This window comes from Ornithorhynchus anatinus, chromosome 11 (genome assembly GCF_004115215.2).
Source record: "Ornithorhynchus anatinus isolate Pmale09 chromosome 11, mOrnAna1.pri.v4, whole genome shotgun sequence".
NCBI classification, from domain to species: domain Eukaryota; kingdom Metazoa; phylum Chordata; class Mammalia; order Monotremata; family Ornithorhynchidae; genus Ornithorhynchus; species Ornithorhynchus anatinus.
This window is the reverse complement of record NC_041738.1, coordinates 401331-422126: the sequence shown is the minus strand read 5'-3', so window position 1 is coordinate 422126 and position 20796 is coordinate 401331. Positions and strand designations below refer to the sequence as shown.

General features: G+C 49.2%; 1 protein-coding gene across 3 annotated transcripts in view; it reads right to left on the bottom strand.

Moving 5' to 3' along the window:
- GRAMD1C (GRAM domain containing 1C) overlaps positions 1–20796 on the bottom strand; it is a 55745-nt gene extending 34949 nt beyond the window's left edge. For all 3 annotated transcript variants that reach the window (XR_005660519.1, XM_029075355.2, XM_029075356.2), the window contains exons 1-2: positions 20747–20796; positions 13987–14136 (exon numbers count right to left, since the gene is read on the bottom strand). Coding sequence is in view for 2 of the 3 variants with exons in the window: in XM_029075355.2 (XP_028931188.1) it covers positions 13987–14136; positions 20747–20773 (177 nt within the window). In the remaining variant the exon portion in view is untranslated. The remainder of the gene's footprint in view (positions 1–13986; positions 14137–20746) is intronic.

The following is a 20796-nucleotide window of genomic DNA, read 5'->3' as shown; positions in this document are numbered from 1 at the left end:
TCTGAGGATAATGCCAAGGTTGTGAGACAGGGAGGATGGTGGTGCTGCCTACAGTGATGGGAAAATCAGGGGAAGGACAGGATTTGAGTGGGAAGATAAGTAGTTCTGTTTTAGACACATTTAGCCTGAGGTGTCAGAGAGACATCCAAGTAGAGACAGTGGCATTTATTTCTCTTCGATGGTGTTAATCTATTTGGATCTGTCCCCTTTAAGCATTTGATAGTCACCTCTTGCTCCTCCCCACTTCTCTCTGATCTCCCTTCCTCCTCTCTCGCCCTGCTCCAGTCTATTCTCCACTCCGCTGTCCGGCTCATTTTCCTGCAGACACGATCTGATCTTAAACACCTTCAGTGGTTGCCTATCAACCTCTGCTCCAAACAAAAACTCCTCACTCTAGGCTTCAAGGTTCTCCATCACCTTGCCCCTTCCTACCTCTCCTCCCTTCTTTCTACTGCCCGCTCCGCTCCTCTGCCGCCCACTTCCTCACCGTCCCTCGGTCTCGCCTATCCCGCCGTCGACCCCTGGGCCACATCCTCCTGCGGTCCCGGAAAGCCCTCCCTCCTCACCTCCCACAATCTAATTCTCTTCCCCTCTTCAAATCCCTACTTAAAGTTCACCTCCTCCAAGAGGCCTTCCCAGACTGAGCTCCCCCCTTTTTCCCTCTGCTCCCTCTACCCCCCCTTCACCTCTCCGCAGCTAAACCCTCTTCTCCCCCCTTTCCCTCTCCTATCCCACCACCTCAGCACTGTACTCATCCGCTCAACTGTATATATCTTTATCACCCTATTTATTTTGTTTAATGAGATGTACATCACCCTGATTCTATTTAATTGCCATTGTTTTTATGAGATGTTCTTCCCCTTGACTCTATTTATTGCCATTGTCATTAATTCAATAGTATTTCAATAGTATTTATTGAGCGCTTACTATGTGCAGAGCACTGTACTAAGCGCTTGGGATGAACAAGTCGGCAACAGACAATTGTCCTTGTCTGCCTGTCTCCCCCAATTAGACTGTAAGCCCGTCAAAGGGCAGGGACTGTCTCTGTTGCCGACTTGTACATTCCAAGCGCCTAGTACAGTGCTCTGCCCATAGTAAGTGCTCAATAAATACTATTGAATGAATATGTATATAGAGTAATTTATGTATGTTTAATGTCTGTTTCCCCCTCTAGACTGTAAGACTCGTTGTAGGCAGGGAACATGTCTACCGATGCTGTGGCATTGGTCTCTCCCAAGCTCTTCAGACAGGACTAGGCACACAGTAAGTGCTCTATAAATACCATTGGTTGACTGATTCAAAAAATACACATAGTAAGTACTCAATAAGGATCACTGAATGATTCCAAAAATACACATTCACAGGGCGGACCCGGACGAAGTGTGAGATGATACGATTAGGGCAAACTGTGGTGGAATGGCAAAAAACTGCTTCTTCCCGAGTCTCTCCTTTCTCGGAAACAGGAGCAGAAACCCTGAAGCCCTCCAGGAAGGCGCCCGCTCATGCATCCCTTGGTGACCACAGCTGCACAAACAACCCTTGAGTTTGTCCTGGGCGGATCTTATGGGCGGGAAGTCTTTTGTTGCTTTATTTCCCTGAGGGTAGTAGTCAGTCTCACTCCAGATGCTTACATTCTCCAACCAATCAAATATCAGAGAGATTCATAGTTTCCTCCCTTCAAACATCATGGTACTGGGAAGCTCGCTACACTATCTTTCACTCAGATTTAAATGGAAACTGGGCCTTCCCTGAATCTTTCCACTGACTTCATCAAAGGAGCAGTATTTGCACTTGGGAGAGATTTTTGTTGCATTCCTACAATACACTGGGGTGAGGGGTGGGGTGACTGATTGACTGATGGAAGTTGTGGACGAGAGAGAGAGAGAGAGAGAGAGAGAGAGAGAGAATGGACCTGCTGACACTATGGCTTTCGGGAACTCCAGGGGTGGTATTCCTGCTCCTCCTCCTCCTCCTCCTCTTCCTCAATCAATCAAATCATATTTATTGAATATTTACAGTGTGCAGGGCACTCTGCACTTGGGAGAGTAATATAACAGACACATTCCCTGCCCACAATGAGCTTCCAATCTAGAGTCCTCCTCCTCCTCGCCCCATCGTTCCAACCGGTCTCCATACCCCATTGCCACTCATAAGAGAAGGGAGAAAGCATCCAACTAATTTGACCAGGAACACACTCTCTGCTATGTGCCTGCCTGAAGGGAGGGTGAGCCTGAACTTCTGGGGTCTGGTCTCATCTTATCCTGTTATGCTTTCTGTTCCTTTCTAGGAAACTGTCTGAGAAGCAGCGAGGCTAGTGGAAAGAGCTTGGGCCTGGGAGCCAAAAGGACCTGAGTTCTAAACCTGGCTCTATCACATGTCTGCTGTGTGACCTTGGGTAAGTCACTTCACTTCATGTCTCATCTGAAAATGGGGATGAAGGCTACGATCCCCATGTACGACATGGTCTGTGTCCAACCGGATTAGCTTGTATCACCCCAGTGCTTAGTTCAGTGCCCTGCATGGAATAAGCACTTAGCAAATACCATAAAAAATGAATAAAGGAAGACGGGGCGGTGGGGGCGGGGGGAGAGAGAGGGAGTTATATGGGTAGGACTGCTTTTAAACAAAGGTTGCTATTTTCAAATTGAAACTGAAATCTGTTTAGGTTTTCGTTGTCTCCTCAGATCTGTGTTTACAATGCAAATCACTGCCCTCCAGGGACCCAAGTTTCCTGGCATATTGTTCCCAAACTACTAAAGTAAAGGCTCAGCTTCCACAATGCCTTCAGCATGGAATTAAAACAGCAAAGAAACATTAACACTGTGGTGACCTCCATTCAAGAAACTTTGGAAAACTCCCTTCTCACTGTTCAAACTCTTACTAATTTTCCTTTTAGTCAGATTCAAATGTTCTCTTTTGCATTTTATAACTCTTGAGAAGCAAACAATCTGTCAATCAACAGTATTTATTGAGCTCTCACTGTATGCAGAGCACCCTACCATAATGCTGAGGAGAGTACAATAAAATTAGTAGATATGGTCCCTTTCCTCCAAGAGCCTTTAGTCTACCATGTGCAGAGCACTGTACTAAGCGCTTGGGAGAGTACACTACAATAAAATTTGGTAGACATGATCTCAGCAATCAAGTTGCTTACCATCTAGTGGAGCTTACAAACTTCCCATCCAGCAGTGATGGCTTAATGGAAAGAGCCCGGGGCCCAGGAGTCGGAGGATCTGCATTTTAGCCCAGGCTCCACCACTTGCCAGCTGTGTGACTTTGGGCAAGTCATTTAACTTCTCTGTATCATGAGTTCCTCCTCTCTAAGATGAGGATTTAATATCTTGTCTCTCTGTTTCTAAAACGATGAGCCCCATGTGGGAAAGGTTGGACTTTGACATGATTACCTTAAATCTACCCCAGTGCTTAGTAGAGTGTTTAGCACACAGTAATTGCTTAAAGCTACCATTACTATCATTATAATAACTGCATCCTGACTCCTCTCCTACAGAGAACATAGCAGGTGTGCGAGTCACTTGGAAAGTTCCTTGGGAGACCTTTAATCATTTGTCTTCTTGCTCAGGATTCCCTTATCAGAAAGTAGTCACCCACCGTTCTAAGTTCAGTCAGTAGCTGGATGCTAGTTTCATTTCACAGGGAATGAATTAATGATTAAGCTCTGTGGCCAGGAAGCAACCTGCTTCTCTCCATCCTTCCTCCAAGAGTTTTGGATGGACGCTTCCTCCTCAGGGAGGTTGGCTCCCTGATTCCAGCCCGCTGGGTCGAAGGCTGCATTGTAAAAGGGAAGGAGGTGGAAAAGAGTTCCCCCAGGGAGTCACTAGGGCCTGAAGAGAGGCTTTGTTGGTCACCTCGAAACCCATGCAGGCACAGTCACTGACCGCCACATTTCTGGAAGTAGCAATGGAATTTTCCACCACTATTTTAGCACTTATTCATCCACCAAGAAGTCCCTTCCATTCTCTAACTTGTTTTGTGTCTGCCTCCTGAGCTGGACTGAAAGCTCCTTGAGGGCTGCGATGGGGTCTACTAACTCTACTGTCCTCTAGCCAGCACTTTGCAGACAAAGCTCTAGCCAGAGCTTTGCACACAACAGACTGTAAACCCCTTAAGTTTACAGGGCTTAAACTGTAAGCAGGACCGATATCTACTAACTCTATTGTCCTCTCCCCAGCACTCAGTACAGCACTCTGCAAATAGTAGGCTGGTAAGGACAGGGAAGCAGCATGGCTTAGCAGATAAGGCATAGGCCTGAGGTCAGAAAGACCAGCTCCGGCCCCTTGTCATCTGCTGTGTGACCTTGAGCAAGTCACTTCATTTCTTTGAGCCTGTTACCTCATCTGTAAAATGGGGATTAAGAGTGTGAGCCCCCTGTGAGACAGGGACTGTGTCCAACCTGATTACCTTGTAGCTACCCCAGAGCTTAGAAGAGTGCTTGGCACACAGTAAGCACTTAACAAGTACCATACTTAGGATTATCATGCCTACGCCCCACTGCTCAATTCGGGGCTCTGCACACAGTAGACTGTAACTCCTCAGGTACAGGGATTGTGTCTACTAACTTCACTGTACTCCCCCAAGCTCTCAGTACAGCCCTCTGCACTCAGAGGGCTAGCTCTGCCCATCTAAGGCAACTCAAGGCAACTTGATCATCTTGTTTGCTACTAAGAAGTAAAAAATCTTCCACCCCAGAGGGCCAATGGACACCCGCCCCTGGTGAAAATCTTGGGCCAACTCTTGGATACCTGCCAGCATAAAAGAAAACAGAAAATTCTGCAAATGATGCTTAGACGTCAGCACGCTCATGACTGTGTGGCAGGGAAGAACTGGACTAGGCCCATCATGCACCCGTGCAAGGTTGGTCTGCCCCATTCCCGACTGGAATAGTGGTGAGGTCCCCGGAGGGAAAGCGAGTCCCTGGCTAGCTGCTCTTGGTGCATTCCCTATGAACCTAGGAAGGCTCAGTGTCCTTCACCTGAGGGTCTCCAGAAGGAGTTTCGATAAAGAGGAGGAGAAGGAGGACGAAGACAAGAGTCATTCCATTCCCCCGTGATCTGAGGCTCAGGGTACATGTGTGGGAGAAAGAGTCAAGAGGCGCGAAGAACAGGCAGGCAGGCAGGCAGGCAGATAGAAAGGTGATTGAAAAGATTACCTATCAGGAGCTGGGGAATGTGACACATTATCTGTCAGCAGAGACCAAAGAGAGGAGTCCAGACTGATTAGCTAATAGTCCAAAGCCCTTCTCCTCTGAAGGACAGATAGGAAAATGATAATCCCCATTTTACCTCTGAGAAAGCTGAGGTCAGGCAAAGCATAGGCCAGAATCCAAGACCCCTCCCTCCTAACTCAGGGTCCTCCCTGCCCAGTCCGAGTGCTTAGGGTCCTTAAACTGCTCATTCATTTATAAACTTTAATTCTCTAGGCCTGCAGAGAAAATTCCTTTATTGGCCAAGGTCTTTTTGTGCTTAAGTAAATGATCAAAATATTTTTCTTCATCATCAAAACCACCTACACCACCACCACCATTCAATGACTGCCTACACTGGACAGTAAAATCTAGAGAAAGATTTCTGACAACTTCAAACTTATCACCTTAACAGTAGTCTTACAATCCATTAAGAAACTGTATTTCTGTGGAAATCTGGAATTTGAGGATATACTTCTCTCTAAAACAATATACTCCATTACTTCACATCTGGTGGAAGAAAAGAATTTTGATGTTTTTCCCAACTAATGCCAAATCAGAGAACTATAAAGTCAGAAGGAGCATGGCGTAGTGGAATGAGCATGGTCCTGTGAGCCAGGAGACCTGGGCTCTAATTCCGGCTCCACCACTCTCCTGCTGTTTGACCATGGACAAGGTACTTGCTACTGTGTGCCTCCATTTCATCATCTGTAAAAAATGGCCATATCATACCCTTTCCGTTCTCCCCTTAGACTTTGAGACCCTTGTGGGGGCAGGAAATGTGTTCAATCTGCCTACACTCTATCTCCCCCAGCACTCTGTACAGTACTTTGCATATGGCAAACGCAAATAAGAACATTACCATTACTATTAAGACAATCACTTTCTAAAAACGTCACTGGATATTACTGTTCTTACCAAATCTGTAACTCCAGAAAATGTATTGGCTAATGGAAGTTAAATTTGTTCTTAAATTTGGATGAATCAAACTAGGCACTGTGTATTTATGAACTTCCATAAGAAACAGTCCTAGATTTCTTACAAAGAGGACAAGGAATTTAAGGTAAATCTTTCCCATGCCTTCCTATAACTGCGAGACATCGGTTACCCAGGGCAACTTGCATCCAGAACAGTTTTTACAAATGGAACATGGATCTCGACCTTGTGAACTTAATGAAACCCATCTCTGGCTACCTCATGCTGTAACTGGATCACGTCTATCTCACCACCAACCCCTCGCCCGCATCCTCTGTCTGGCCACGAAGTCCCTTCCCTTTAGTGTCTGACAGACCATGCTCTCCCCACCTCAGAGCCCTCCTAAAATTCCATCTCCAGCTTATCAGCCTAATAATAATAATAATGGTATTTGTTAAGCACTTACTACATGACAGGCACTGTATTGAGTGCTGGGTAGATACAAAGAGTGCCCAGTTCTTAGAACAGTGCTTGGCACATAGTAAGTGTTCAACAAATACCATTATTATTATTACAAAACCTGAATTAAAGGAATCCACAGGCTCCTTAAAAAATGAAACCCTTCATTTCTCTCTCAGGACTCGCCCTAGGGACAAGTTTCAATGGAATCAACTGCACCAACCATTCATTCATTCATTCAATCGTATTTATTGAGCACTATGTATGCAGAGCACTGTACTAAGCACTTGGGAGAGTACAACACAAAAATAGACATATTCCCTGCCCACATCCAGCTTATAGTAAGAAAAATCAAGTATGCTCCTGGTAGAAAGAGGGCTTAAAACTGGGGTGGATTAGACTGTGAGCCGGTTGTTGGCAGGGATTGTCTCTATCTGCTGCTGAATTGTACATTCCAAGTGCTTAGTACAGTGCTCTGCACACAGTAAATGCTCCATTAATATGATTGAATATATGAAGTTTTATAAATCCCAAATTCAATCAAAACACGGAACACTAAGCGCATTCACAGGAGCTTTCCTATCAATCACTCAATCAGTGGTTTTTGAGAGCTTCCTGCTTGCAGAACACTGTACTAAGCAGTTGGGAGGGTACAATCCAACAGAGGTGGCAGACACGTTTGGTGGCCACAAGGAGCTGAGTCTAGAGGGGAGGATCAAAAATGGGATGAAGGTGATTTTAGCAAAAAAAACCTCTGAGAAACTGCCTCCACCCAGAAGTTATAATGTGTGCACTGCTAAGAGGCAAACACTACAAACTGAGAAGCAGCATGGCCTAGTGGACAGAGCACAGGTCTGGGAGTCGGAAAGACTTGAGTTCGAAGGCCAGCTCTAACCACTTATCTGCTGTGTGACATTGGGCAAATCATTTCACTTTTCTGTGCCTCTGTTCCCTCATCTTTAAAATGGGATTATTTTAAAGATTAAGGCTGTGAGCTCCAAGTGGGGACAAGGGACTGTGCCCAAGATGATTTGCTTGTATTCACCTCAGTGCTTATTACAGAGCCTGACACTTAGTAAGCACTTAATAAATACCACACATTATTATCGTGCAAGAATGCACACAGACGCACATACACACACACCTATGGGAGAGAAGCAGCGTGGCTCAGTGGAAAGAGCACAGGCTTTGGAGTCAGAGGTCATGAGTTCGAATTCCGGCTCTGCCACTTGTCAGCTGTGTGACTGTGGGCAAGTCACTTAACTTCTCTGGGCCTCAGTTACCTCATCTGTAAAATGGGGATTAAGACTGTGAGCCCCATGTGGGACAACCTGATTCCCCTATGTCTACCCCAGCGCTTAGAACAGTGCTCTGCACATAGTAAGCGCTTAACAAATACCAACATTATTATTATTATTAGAGGAGCCTGTTTCTCCCCACTGGACAAGCACAGCCCCACCAAGGAACAAGCAGAGACAGTGCAGCCGCTGGGCTCTAGTCCCGACTCTGCCTGGAGCTGCCCAACATTGGTGAAGACCTCTCGTGCCCTTCACAATGTGTTGCGCCACCACTCCCCACCCATCTCTGCTCTGGTCCATCTACATGCCCCAGAGGGAACCCAGGGGTCAGGGATGGATGAGAGGGCACACAGGGCGCTGGACGGGCCACTGGTGCTTGGATCCATTCCCCAGCATGGGTGGTCCTCCAGAGGCCCTCCTATCCTCCTGATGGGAGCTTCCAGGCCCTGGGGCAACAGGTTGATATTTTAGGAGAAAGTCGAAAATAAGCAGGTCCAAGGGTTGGCTTTCCATGACACAATCGTTGAAACCATGAAAGATGACAGGGAAATGCTTGCTCCCTGGGAAGTTTAGTGCTGTTGATTTTTTTTCATTCCCCTTACACAGGCCATTTAAAATAATTCATGATGTGTTTCAGCTGGATTCAAAGACTTCTAATAGAAGTCGTTTCTCATAAACCATAAAGGGAGAGAAAAATGGGGGCTTGCGGATGAAAACAAAAGAAAATTAAGCCACCCTTCCATGCTCGACCCATTTTCTTCCTTGCCCTAATCCAGGCAGGAGGTTGAAAGCCTGGGGTAGATATGAGATAATTGGGTTGGACACAGTCCCCCTCCCATGTAGGGCTTACAGTCTTAATGCCCATTTTACAGATGAGGAAACTGAAGCACAGGGAAGTTAAATGACTTACCCAAGGTCACACAGCAGACAAGTAATGGAGCCAGGATCAGAACCCATGACCTTCTGACTCCAGGCCTATGCTCTCCTTGTGTATCATCTGGTGGGATTCTCATTTGGACAGGGACACCAGTAAAATCCTTATTACTAAAGGTACTTAGCACAGTGCTCTGCATACAGTAAATGCTCATTAATGATAATAATAATGGCATTTGCTAAACGCTTCCTATGTGCCAAGCACTGTTCTAATCACTGGGGTAGGTACAAAGTAATCAGATTGTCCCACCTGGGGTTTACAGTCTTAATCCCCATTTTACAGATAAGTAACTGAGGTACAGAGAAGTTAAGCGACTTGCCCAAAGTTACACAGCTGATAAGTGGCAGAGCCAGAATTAGAACCCACAACCTCTGACTCAAAAATCACTCAATCATGTTTATTGAGTGCTTACTGGGTGCAGAGCACGGTAGCAAGCGCTTGGGAGAGTTCGATATAGGAGAGTTGGTAAACACATTCCCTGCCAACAATGAGTTTACAGTCTACAAGGGAGACAGACGTCAGTATAAATAAATTATGGATATAAATGAATCATAGTTACTGATCACTTACTGTGTGCAGAGCACTATACTAAGCACTTGGGAGAGTACAATGTAACAGAGTAGACATGTTCCCTGCCCACAACACGCTGGATGTGTACATGAGTGCTGTGGGACTGAGGGAGGGGTGAATAAAGGGTGCAAATTCAAGTGGGAGCGCGATGCAGAAGGGAGAAGGAGAAAATACCAATGATTGATTAGGGTCAGCTGGGATTTTGTGGAATCTGTGGGTTCAAGAAGTCGGGCGGGGGGAAATCTAGATGTTGTTGTAACCCTACTGCAAGATTCCTCCCCACAGCTCATTGAGTGAAAATGCATCCCAGTGAGCTGCAATCAGAATTCTCCATCCCTGGAAACATCTCGTAAAAGTCACTACTGGACCACAAAGCTTTCAAACAACAGAGAACTGGCTCCCCTGCAACACATTCTGATTTCACTTTACAAATGGTGCATCTCGCTGCAGTAGCTGGAATCCAAGGAAAAATGCTGGGGTGCTCAGATTTGGGAAAAACATAAATAGAAATACAAATTAAGAAAAAGCATTAGTTTTTTCCATCCAATGAGTTTACTGATCACCTACTGTATGCTGCGCACGGTTCTAGGCGCTTGGGAGAGTAGGCTGACCTATCTATCCCTTCCCTCAAGGAGTTAACAATCCAGCAGAGACAAACCCTGAAATAATTTAAGGACAGAAGGAGAAGGGGATTAAGCTCAAGCATTAATGTTTCAGGAACAGGGTAGTAATGATGAATACCCTCTAGACTGTAAACTCCTTGGGGGCAAGGATTGTGCCTAACTACTCTATTGTATTGTACTCTCCCAAATGCTTAATCCAGGGCTCTGTACACAGTAAGCACTCCATAAAAACCCTTGACTGATTGATCGATTCATAAGTGCTCCCTGGGGTTGTGAGTAAATCAGGGCTCAGACTAATCAAGGAAGATTGTTTAAAAAGCTTCTAACAAACAGTCTGTAAAGGCCCTCTGCCCGTGGCCCCACAGCACACTCCCTTAGCACACTCCCTTATACGCCGCCAATTTCCCTCTGTCATTTATTTTAATGTCTGTCTCCTTGCCAACTCTATCGAGAGGCAGCATGGTCTAATAATAATAATTAATAATAATTATGGTATTTGTTAAGTCTGATGGCTAGAGCACGGGCTGGGGAGTCAGAGGGACCTCTGTTGTAATCCCAGCTCTGCCACTTCTCTATTGTGTGACCTTGGGCAAGTTATTTCACTTCTCGGGGCCTCAGTGTCCTCATCTGTAAAATGGGGATTAAGACTGTGAGCCCTCAAGTGGGATAGGGACTGTGTCCAATCTGATTAGTTTATATCTACTTCAGCGCTTAGAACAGTGCTTGACGCACTTGCTTAACTACCATCATTATTATTATCACTATTGTCCTCTCCCCAGCACTCAGTGCTCTGCACATAGTACTGCAGTACTGTACTGCAGTATAGTGCTCTGCACATAGTCGACTATTAGCTCCTCTGTGGGCAGGGATCGTGTCTATCAACTCTGCTGTCCTCTTCCGGACGCTTAGGACAGTCCTCTGTACCCAGTAAGCGAACGGTAAATTCCAGTGATTGACCCTCTAAACTGTAAGTTTCTTGCAGGCAGAGAACATGTCTACCAACTCTATTGCATTATACCCTCCCAAGCGCTTAACACTGCTCTGCACACAGTGAGCACTCAATAAATACAACTGATTGATTGATCCCCAGCCCTGGAACCCTATAGGCAGTTTTGTCCGGGACGGGCTCCAGGAAGATTGCTTTGCCAGTTAGTGGTCTTTGGGGTTATAGAAGCGTTCTTACCATGTGGACTGTGGACAGGACCCGCGTGCCCTCCCTTGGTTGGCCGACAGAGCCGTGGCCACGGCAGGCAGGCAGGCAGGCAAGGGCAAGACTGGCAAGAGGTGCAGCTGGAGAGCCAAAGAGCCTGACCGAGAGCTGGAGAGCCAGCAGACAAGCTCAGCCCCCTTTATCCAGGGGCTCCTTGGTCAGGTCGGCCCACTTCACATTCACACCTTGGGGCTCCGCCCATCAGTGGCCTCAGGTATTCCCTGAATGCCCTCCCTAATCAAATCTGACAATGACTCTTCCCCCACTTCAAAGCCTTATTGAAGGCCCATCTCCTCCAAGAGGCCTTCCCCCTCACTATGCTCTCCTTTTCTCTTCTCCCACTCCCTTCTGCGTCGCCCTAACTTGCTCCGTTTATTCATCCCCCTTCTAGCCCCACATCACTTATGTACATATCTCCATCCAAACCGCTACCAAGTTAATACAGTCATTCATCCTATCCTGCCTGGATTACTGCGTCAGCCTCCCTACTTACCTGCAAACCTATCTCTCTCTACTCCAGTTCATACTTCACTCTGCTGCCCAGATCATTTTTCTACAAAATCGTTCAAGACATATCTCCCCACTCCTCAAAAAACTCCAGTGGTTGCCCATCCACCTCTGTATCAAACAAAAACGCCTCACCATTAGCTTTAAAGCACTCAATCACGTTGTCCCCTCCTACCTCACTATACTACTCACACTCATCTATCTCACCAATGATCCCTCGCCCACGTCCTGTCTCTGGCCTGGAACATTCTCCCCTCCTCAAATCTGACAGACACTCTCCCCTCCTTCAGAGCCTTATTGAAAGCTCATCTCCTCCAAGAGGCCTTCCCTGACTAAGCCCCCCTTTCCTCTTCTCCCCTCTGCTCCCTTGTTCTTCCCCCATCCCTGCCCCACAGCACTTATGTACACCTCTGTAATTTATTTATATTGTTTGTCTCCCCCTGCCCCTAGACCGTAAGCTCACTGTGGGCATGGAATGTGTCTGTTTACTGTTGTACTGTACTCTCCCAAGTCCTTAGTACAGGGCTCTGCACACAGTAAGCACTCAATAAATGACTGAATGAATGAATCATTTATTTATTTATATTGAAGTCTGTCTCTCTCCCTAAACTGCAAACTCCCTGTGGGCAGAGCATGTGTCTGTTTATTGCTCTACTGTACTCCCCCAAGCGCTTAGTACAATGCTCTACACACAGTAAGCGCTCAATAAATACAACCGACTGATTGATTCCCTGTGCAGGGAGGGGCTCAAGGGCTTCAGGTTTAGCGCCTCCTTGGACCCCTGTCAACTCCTTAAGGACTCTAAACATCTCTACTCCTGCAGGTAAACAGATCTGGGCCAGAGTTCGTAGGGAGGGGCTCCGTCCCCCTAGGGGGGCCCTGCTGCTCCTCCCAGCACTCCAGACTGGCTAGGGAGGGCTTCCACAGCTGTTCCCAGGGGCTTTCTTGGGGGTCCTATTCAGTTTCAGGGGTCTTTCTGGGACCTGCCTTCAGTGCACCTTCCTGGGACGGCAGATATATTTGCAGCCACTCACTCACACACCCGCCCTCCGTGGGGACAGGCTACGCGGTCCAGAGTGGGGACCCTGCAGGGCAACCACACATACTTATCTTCGAAAATGAAATATGGGGAGCTGAAAACTTTTTGGGTGAAATTCCGGAGCAGAACTGCTATGTGGCAGGGGGTTTTCTGAACGAGAGCTGGGCAATTTTAGGGTCAGTTAGGAGCAGCTCTTTTCCAGCAGAAACATCACAAGGATCCAGGGACCAGGGTGGCAAAAGTAAAAATGGGGCCGGGCCCTGCAAACAGGACAAGGGCCGGTCATGTGGGTGGAGAAGGAGGCCGGGCCGGACGCCCAAGTCCCACTCCCTCTTCAGCTACTTGAACACTGGATCTCTCACAGAAAATAACAATTCATCCTTCCAACTGGGCAGGGATCAATAAATGCCTGCCCATCATCATAATCAGATGCTTAATTCCTTAGTTTGTTCATTTTCTCTCCTGGTTTCTCTGCCTCCTCCTCCGGGATTAGACTGTGGGTTCCCCCACTGTCCACCGATTGCCAAGTGGGAAAAATGAAAATTTGCCCCAAAGTGCTTATGTTCTCTAAGAGATGAGGCTCTAAGCAGCGTGGCTCAGTGGAACGAGCACGAGCTTGGGAGTCTGGTGTTGGGTTCAAATCCCGGCTCTGTCACTTGTCAGCTGGGTGACTGCGGGCAAGTCACTTAACTTCTCTGGGCCTCAGTTCCCTCATCTGTAAAATGGGGATGAAGACTGTGAGCCTCACGTGGGACAACCTGATTACCCTGTATCTACCCCAGCGCTTACAACAGTGCTTGGCACATAGTAAGCGCTTAGCAAGTACCAACAGCCCCGCCTAGCGGCCGGCTGAGGACAGACAACAGCGCCGCCTAGTGGCCGGTTGAGGGAGGACAACAGCTCCGCCTAGCGGCCGCTTGAGAAAAACCAAGATTTGGGCAGCCTGACCAGGGATGACTGACCGTCTCTGTGCCCCGAACCGGGCCAGGCCAGCGGCAACTCACTCCCTGCTAGCCAACCACTGATATTTACTAAGCGCGTACTGTGTCCAGGGCACTATACTACACTCTTGGGAGAATCCAATACCACAGAGTTGGTAGACATGATCCCTATCGGCTCCCCGAAGACCCCACAGATGGGTCGGGGAGTGTCTTGAGACCATTGGGAGAAGCCTACGTAAAGGTCGGGGGAAAGAGGGGGAGAAGAGAATCATCAAAAAATTCCAAGTTACCCAAAAGCTCCACTCAGCACTCCAGTTGTGGGGGCTGGGTCCTGGTTTTTTAACGGAAGCCACGCTGTTCTCCTCTGTGATGGGGCTGAGGGTGTCCTCCAGGTCTGCCAGCAACTGGGTGATCAGGACTGGTTCTTCTTCATCTAGTACCTGAGAACAAGTACCACAGAGGGGAATTTGCTTTAATTGTGCTCCAAATTCCCATCTGAACATCCAACAGCCAAAATGGAGCTGACCACAAGCTTCTGAAGGCAAAAAAAAGAAAGAAGGAGGACTTTCCCAAGGAGGAAGCAAGAGCGCTTCATTTTCCCAGGGCTGCTCGCCGCCCCCTCGATCGACCTGCCTTGGGAAAAGCAACAGACCAGCCCCCATCGAAGCAGGTAACTTAAGCCCGGAGCCGCCGCAGCCCCTGCCACTACTGAGCCACCATTGCCGCCGCCCTACCGCAGCCACCACCGCAGCCCGTCACCACTGCAGCCACTGGCCTCACCGCAGCCCCTTAGAGCAGACCTCTGGAGGAAGGGCAAAGGGTCTGGGGGTAGGCGGCCTAGGCCACTCCTGCCGTTTTCAGCCCCGAGCGATCGGGACAGCAGCCAGAGCTTCTCTTCCTACCTGCTCCAGACCTGGCTGGTCCACTTCCTGATGGAGGCACTACCCTGAGCGAGACAAAGGTGGAACGAGGGAGGGGGGGAGGGAGGGAGGGGAGAGAGACAGGACTGTGTGCGTATCGGCGAGGACGCCTCTTTCTTCAGCCCAGGAAGAAGTGAGACGATTCTCCCTGAAACCTACACAATAATCAATCTGTCAAAGGCAGTCTCCACTGTGTAATCCGCAGACCACCCACAGAGGCTCCCTTCCTTCCACCCAGCATGTCTATTTCCAGCCATTAGCCGTATGGTCGCATGATCGGGGGCTGCGCTCGTTGGGAAGTTTCGTGTCCTCCTTCCCGGGCTCTGGAATGGCTTCAAGGCCCCTGAGGGCCACGCCAGCCACTCAGATGAAGTTCGGGCAGGCCGAGGTTCCTCGGGGTCAGACAAGCCGCTTGGGGAGGGGTGGCTTCCGACAGCTGCTGGGCTGGGAGTGGCAAGAAGGACCAGAATCTGCCCCAACTCCCAGGCGCCTCCCTCGGCTGGGGTTTCGCCAAGCTCCCTCTGCCCTGAGCAGGAGCTGTCAGGGGGCCCCTCCAGGCCACCCAGGCTCAGGGGAGAGACCGGTCACCTAAGGACTTTGCCCTGGATATGAAGAAACCAAGTGCACATTAGCCAGCTGGTCGGTGGCTGGAGGCCCCGGGCCGCCCCAAACCCCTGACCCTCCGGACCAGAGCCGGGCACCGCGGACTGCCTGCATCTCCGGGCTGGAGCCGGGCACCACGGGCTGCCTGCGTCCTGCTCCGGAGACTGCCCGGGCGGTGAGCTTCTGTGGTTGGGTCTGAGGGGCTCGGGCCGTGGCCACGCTGCATTCCTTTGTGAGTTTTCAACTCTCCTGACCCCCTGAACAACAGATCCGGAAAAATGGAAGAACAAGATGAAAACCACAATTTCACAGACAGAATATGATTTTAATAAATATCAAGAACTGAACGCGGTAATTTTTTTTTACTCTAAGCGATGGAAATAATTGAATTCCAACCCAAGAAAATTGATGATTTTCATTAGTGAAATGGTAGCTGTGAGTTATTTCGAGCTTTGGGATCGCAGGCTAACACAGAGGAGATTTTCATCCCATTTATAGAGATAGCTCTCAACTGTTCTTCACCAATGGAAGAAGACATGAATAAACTCTACCCTAGCTTTCCCAGTCTGCGCAAGGTTCATCACTGAGCCGGGCCTCAATAAAAGTGTTTGATAAAGGTGATGATGCTAAACTGTCCTCTCCCGAGTGTTCTGCACACAGTCAGGGTCGTGATAGTGTCTGCTGACTCTGTTGTGCTCTCCCAAGCGTTCTGCACACAGTTGACTAAGTTCTTTGAGGGCAGGGATAGTGGTTGACTGTTGTCCTCTCTCAAAAGAGCTCAGTACAGCGCCCTGCACACAGTAGACTATAAGCTCCTTGAGGGCAGGGATCATGTCTACCCACTCTATTGTATGGTACTCTCCTAATCATTTAATACAGTTTCTGTTGTTATTATTATTATTCTTAAAGTGCTCAAGAAATACCACTCGGTTGACTGATGTCAGGTGGGTCAACTTCTCTGGAGTCCAACTGGCTCATAAATTGTTCCCGGCCAGACACTGGCTGGAAGGGCTGAGGCCTGGGGGGCTATGGCCATCCCCCATGTGTCACTGTTCCCCCCCTCCCGCCTACTGCAGCTCTGTCTCCACAGGGACAAGCTGCAATGAAAATGGCCATGAGACGGGGGGTGGGGAGAAGGATCCACAAGTCCCCACCTTCTGTCGACAATCTCCTCCCCAGCCCACTGCTGTTGCCAGCCTCGACTCCACTTTCCCAAAAGTGGGCCCAGGATGGTGGGCACATCTGGCAGGGCACCTCTCAACCCCAATGTCAGGCCCTGGGGCCAGATTGGAAGGAGGCAACAGAGAGCAGAGGAGGGAGGCAGACGCAGGCCTCTGGCTCCCATACTTTCTCTCCCTGTTTCTCCACCTCTTCCATTCCCTTCCATGTCCTTACTTCCCTCCTAACACCCCAATTCCTCCCTCAAGCTTTCTCTGACTGATTTCCCAGTACCCCAAGCCATTTCATCCCATCAGCCAACTCTGGCCCTGAGGAAGGTACTTACACCATCCCTGGCCCTCACACATAAAGGACCTGTCATCAGGTGAATTTTTCTGAGACTTTCCATATTTTTATGTTTGTCTCCCTCATTAGAATGGTCGCTCTTATGGCAGGAACGGGTTGCTTCTTTATCCTGTACTTCCCGAGTGCCTAGCACAGTTGGATGCTCAATAAACGCTGTTCCTCCTCCTCCTCCTGCTCCTCCAAGCTTCTTCTGACTCAGCTACTCTCTGTCATGTTTGCGGCTATGGACCACTTCTATCTTGTTTTCTCTTTCCTCACGTGTCTGTCGCCAGTATCCCTTCTTAGGTTGTAAACCTCCTGTGGGTTGGGGACCACGTCTAAATCCCATCCAAGCATTCTTTCCCACTGCTTAGTACAGTGAGTTGAACACGGAAACCCTAAATACTATTACTACTAACACCGTCTGCTACTAACACCGTCTGTCTACTCATGTCTGTCACATGCATGCTTGGTTTCTAGTGTTAAAGGACAAGATAGCAAGCGCTGAGTTAGCTGAAAATGGCTCTATCAGCCCAAGGTAGGACAACTTTGATTATCTACCCAATCTATGAATAACTACAAACAAGAGCTTCCGATTTTAAGGAAGGCACCAACGACAAAGTAAAACTAGGGAAAGAGCATCAGCGATTTAGTAGAACGCTGAGAAGAACGTGGTCTCATGGAAAGAGCTTGGGACTGAAAGTCAGAGTATCCCCCTCTAGACTGGAGGCTCCTTGTGGGCAGGGAACATTTCTGCTATGTTGTATTGTGTTCTCCCATGCACTCAGCACAGTGCTCTGAACACAGTAAGCACTCAACAAATGCCATTGATTGATTAATTAATCTCAGCTCCGCCACTTGCCTGCTGTGTGACCTCAGGCAAGTCATTTCACTTCTCCGTGACTCAGATTCCTTCCTCTGTAAAATGGGATGCATTACCTGTTCACCCTCCAACTTACAGTCCTTGACACAGAGCAAGCACTTAGCAGATACAATGATAATAATAATAATAATATATCTCAAGGTAAATTGTCAAGAGTTAATGGGTAATATATTACCCGTATTATAATTATTAATATATTAATTACCCTCCCCTTCTTTCTAGACTGTGAGCCTGTTGTTGGATAGGGATTGTCTCTGTTGACAATTTGCACTTTCCAAGCGCTTAGTACAACACTCTGCACACAGTAAGCGCTCAATAAATATGACTGAATGAATATTAGAAAAAAAACTGGGATGCTTGTTTCGCTTGAACTTTGGACATTCTCCAATTCCAACTGTGATGAATGGAACTTGAAAGACTGAAGATTTTTCTTTTTTCCCCCCACAATCTTCCTTAGCACCCACTCACCTACCTACCCATCCTTCGCCTAGAGGCATGACAGTCCATGGGCAGGAACCACCCCAACACACACACATACACACACCTCCCTCCAGGTCTCCGGAGCCCAGAGTGGGGAGCGATTCTGGAAGCAAAGACTTTTACAGTTCTCTCTACTCCGCTGTTGTTTGTAATGTGTGCTTCTCAATCGTTCATTCATTCAATCGTATTTATTGGGTGCTTACTGTGTGCAGAGCACTGTACTAAGCGCTTGGAAAGTACAACTCAGCAATAGAGACAATCCCTGCCGACAACGGGCTTACCATCTAGAAGGGGGACGACAGACATCAAAACATGTAAACAGGCATTATCAATAGCATCAATATCAATAGAATTATAGATATATCACATCAAAACAAGAAAACAAATATTAATGTAAATAAATAGAATTATAGATATGTATATATATATACAATGCTGGGGGCAGAGGGGAGGTAGAGCAAAGGGAGTGAGTCGGAGCAATGGGGAGGGGAGGGGGAGCTGAGGAAAAGGGAGGCTTAGTCTGGGAAGGCCTCTGGGAATTAGGACTTTGAAGGGGGGAGATGTGATTTTTTGGCAGATTTGAGGAGGGAGAGCATTCCAGGTCAGAGGTAGAACGTAGGCCAGGGGTCGAGGTAGGACAGGTGAGAACCGAGGCACAGTGAGAAGGTTTGCACCAGGGGAGTGGAGTGTGCGGGCTGGGCTGTAGATGGAGAGAAAGGAGGCGAGGTAGGAGGGGGTAAGGTGATGCAGAGCTTTGAAGCCAATAGTGAGGAGTTTTCCCTGCCACCAGGTACACAAGTGATGCTTTTCAGAATAAGACTCCATGTTTGGCTTGTCCAACCACTGCTAACCCAGATTGTTGTGGGATTTCAGGAGCGGCTGCATCCCCAGGTGGGTCAGTGTTGTTTTGTCAGCAGCTTTCGTGAAGAGTAAAACTCACCTCGATTTTTGGTTTAAGCATTTCAAAAAAGTTGGAATGGCCTTTCACTTCAAGAGACCGGCATGGCCTAATCAAAAGAGCCTGAGCCTGGGAGTCAGAGGACTTGGGATCTAATTCCAGCTCTGCTTGCCTTCTCTGTGACCTTGGGCAAGTCAACTCACTTCTCTCAGCCTCAGTTTCATCATCTGTAAAAGGGGGACTCAACATCTGTTCTCCCAAACTGTGCTCGGCCTATTTTGTAACTACCCCAGTGCTTGGTAGAGGACTCGACACAAAGTAAGAGCTGAAACAAATACTGCAGTTGTTAGTAGAAATAGTAATTCTACTTCTACTACTGGCCTAAAGCCCAACCTACAGTTTCGGGCAGTTGTTGCCTGGCTGGGCCACGTTTTCTAGATGTCTCTCACTCCCTGGCATCTTATCTGAAGGGTTTGGGGAATTGGCTGGAGCGGCCTGGCCCGAAATAATAAAATGTCCCGTATATGCCCACACCTGTCAATTCAAATGGTAGAGTTAAAATAAGAATTATAATAATGTTGGCATTTGTTAAGCGCTTAGTATGTGCCAAGCAGTGTTCTAAGTGCTGGGGTACACATGAGGGAATCAGGTCGTCCCCTGTAGGGCTCACGGTCTTCATCCCCATTTGACAGATGAGGTCGCTGAGGCCCAGAGAAGTGAAGTGACTTGCCCAAAGTCACACAGCTGACAAGGCGTGGAGCTGGGATTGGAACCCATGACCTCTGACTCCCAAGCCCGGGCTGTGGCCACTGAGCCATGAGGCTTCTCCTGCTTCTCCCAGTTACGCCTCCCCAGAGCCGCGGTCCAGGCCGTCCTTCCGGGCCCTCTCCCCTGGGGTCCAGGCGTCTGACATTGCTCACGGAAAACCAGCTTTCAAATCTCATCCTTCTGCAGGAAAACCGTTTCTGGGTGACACGGGTGGGATGAGGGGGAGGAGGTGCCCGGTGCCCAGAGGGAGAGCGATGCAGATGGGGCCTCCACCGGCACCGGGGCCTCCGGGCCGCCCGGGCGGGACCCATGGATGGACCGGCCTTGGTGCTGTGGGAAGAAGATGAGGGGGCCCGAGGACGGGGAGGAGGAGGAGGAGAAGAAGGAGGAGGAGAAGGAAGGAGGAGGGGAAGAAGGGAGAGGGGAAGAGGAGAAGGAGGGAGGAGGAGGAGAAGCAGAAGGTGGAGGGAGGAGGAGGAGAAGCAGAAGGTGGAGGGAGGAGGAGGAGAAGCAGAAGGTGGAGGGAGGAGAAGCAGAAGGAGGAGGAGGGAGGAGGAGAAGGAAGAAGAGGAGGAGGAGAAGGAGGAGGGAGAAGAAGGAGGAGGACGGAGGATGAGAGAGGAGGAGGAGGAGGAGGAGGAGGAAGGAGTAGGGAGGAAGGGGGGAAGGGGGGGAGGAGGGAGGAGGAGAAGGAGAAAGGAGAAAGGAGTGGGGGGGGGGGAAGGGGGGGAGGAGGAGGAGGGAGGAGGAGGAGAAGGCCTGCGGGTCCGCGGCGGGACTCCGGAGTCCGGGCGAAGAGAGGGTCCGGGCGGGGGCCGAGGCCCGGACACAACTTGGGCTGGTCCCGCGGGGTGGGGGGGGCCCGGACAGCGGGATCCGCCGCCGCCGCCGCCGCCGCCGCCCCCGGCCCGGGGCCCTCCGAGCCTGGCGGGGCCCCCACTCCGCTCCTCGGCCGCGCGCCCCCGCCCCGCGCGGCCCCGAGAGCCCCCCCTTACCTGTGGGGCTCCCCGGGCGCCCTCCATCGCCGCCGCCGCCGCCGCCGCCG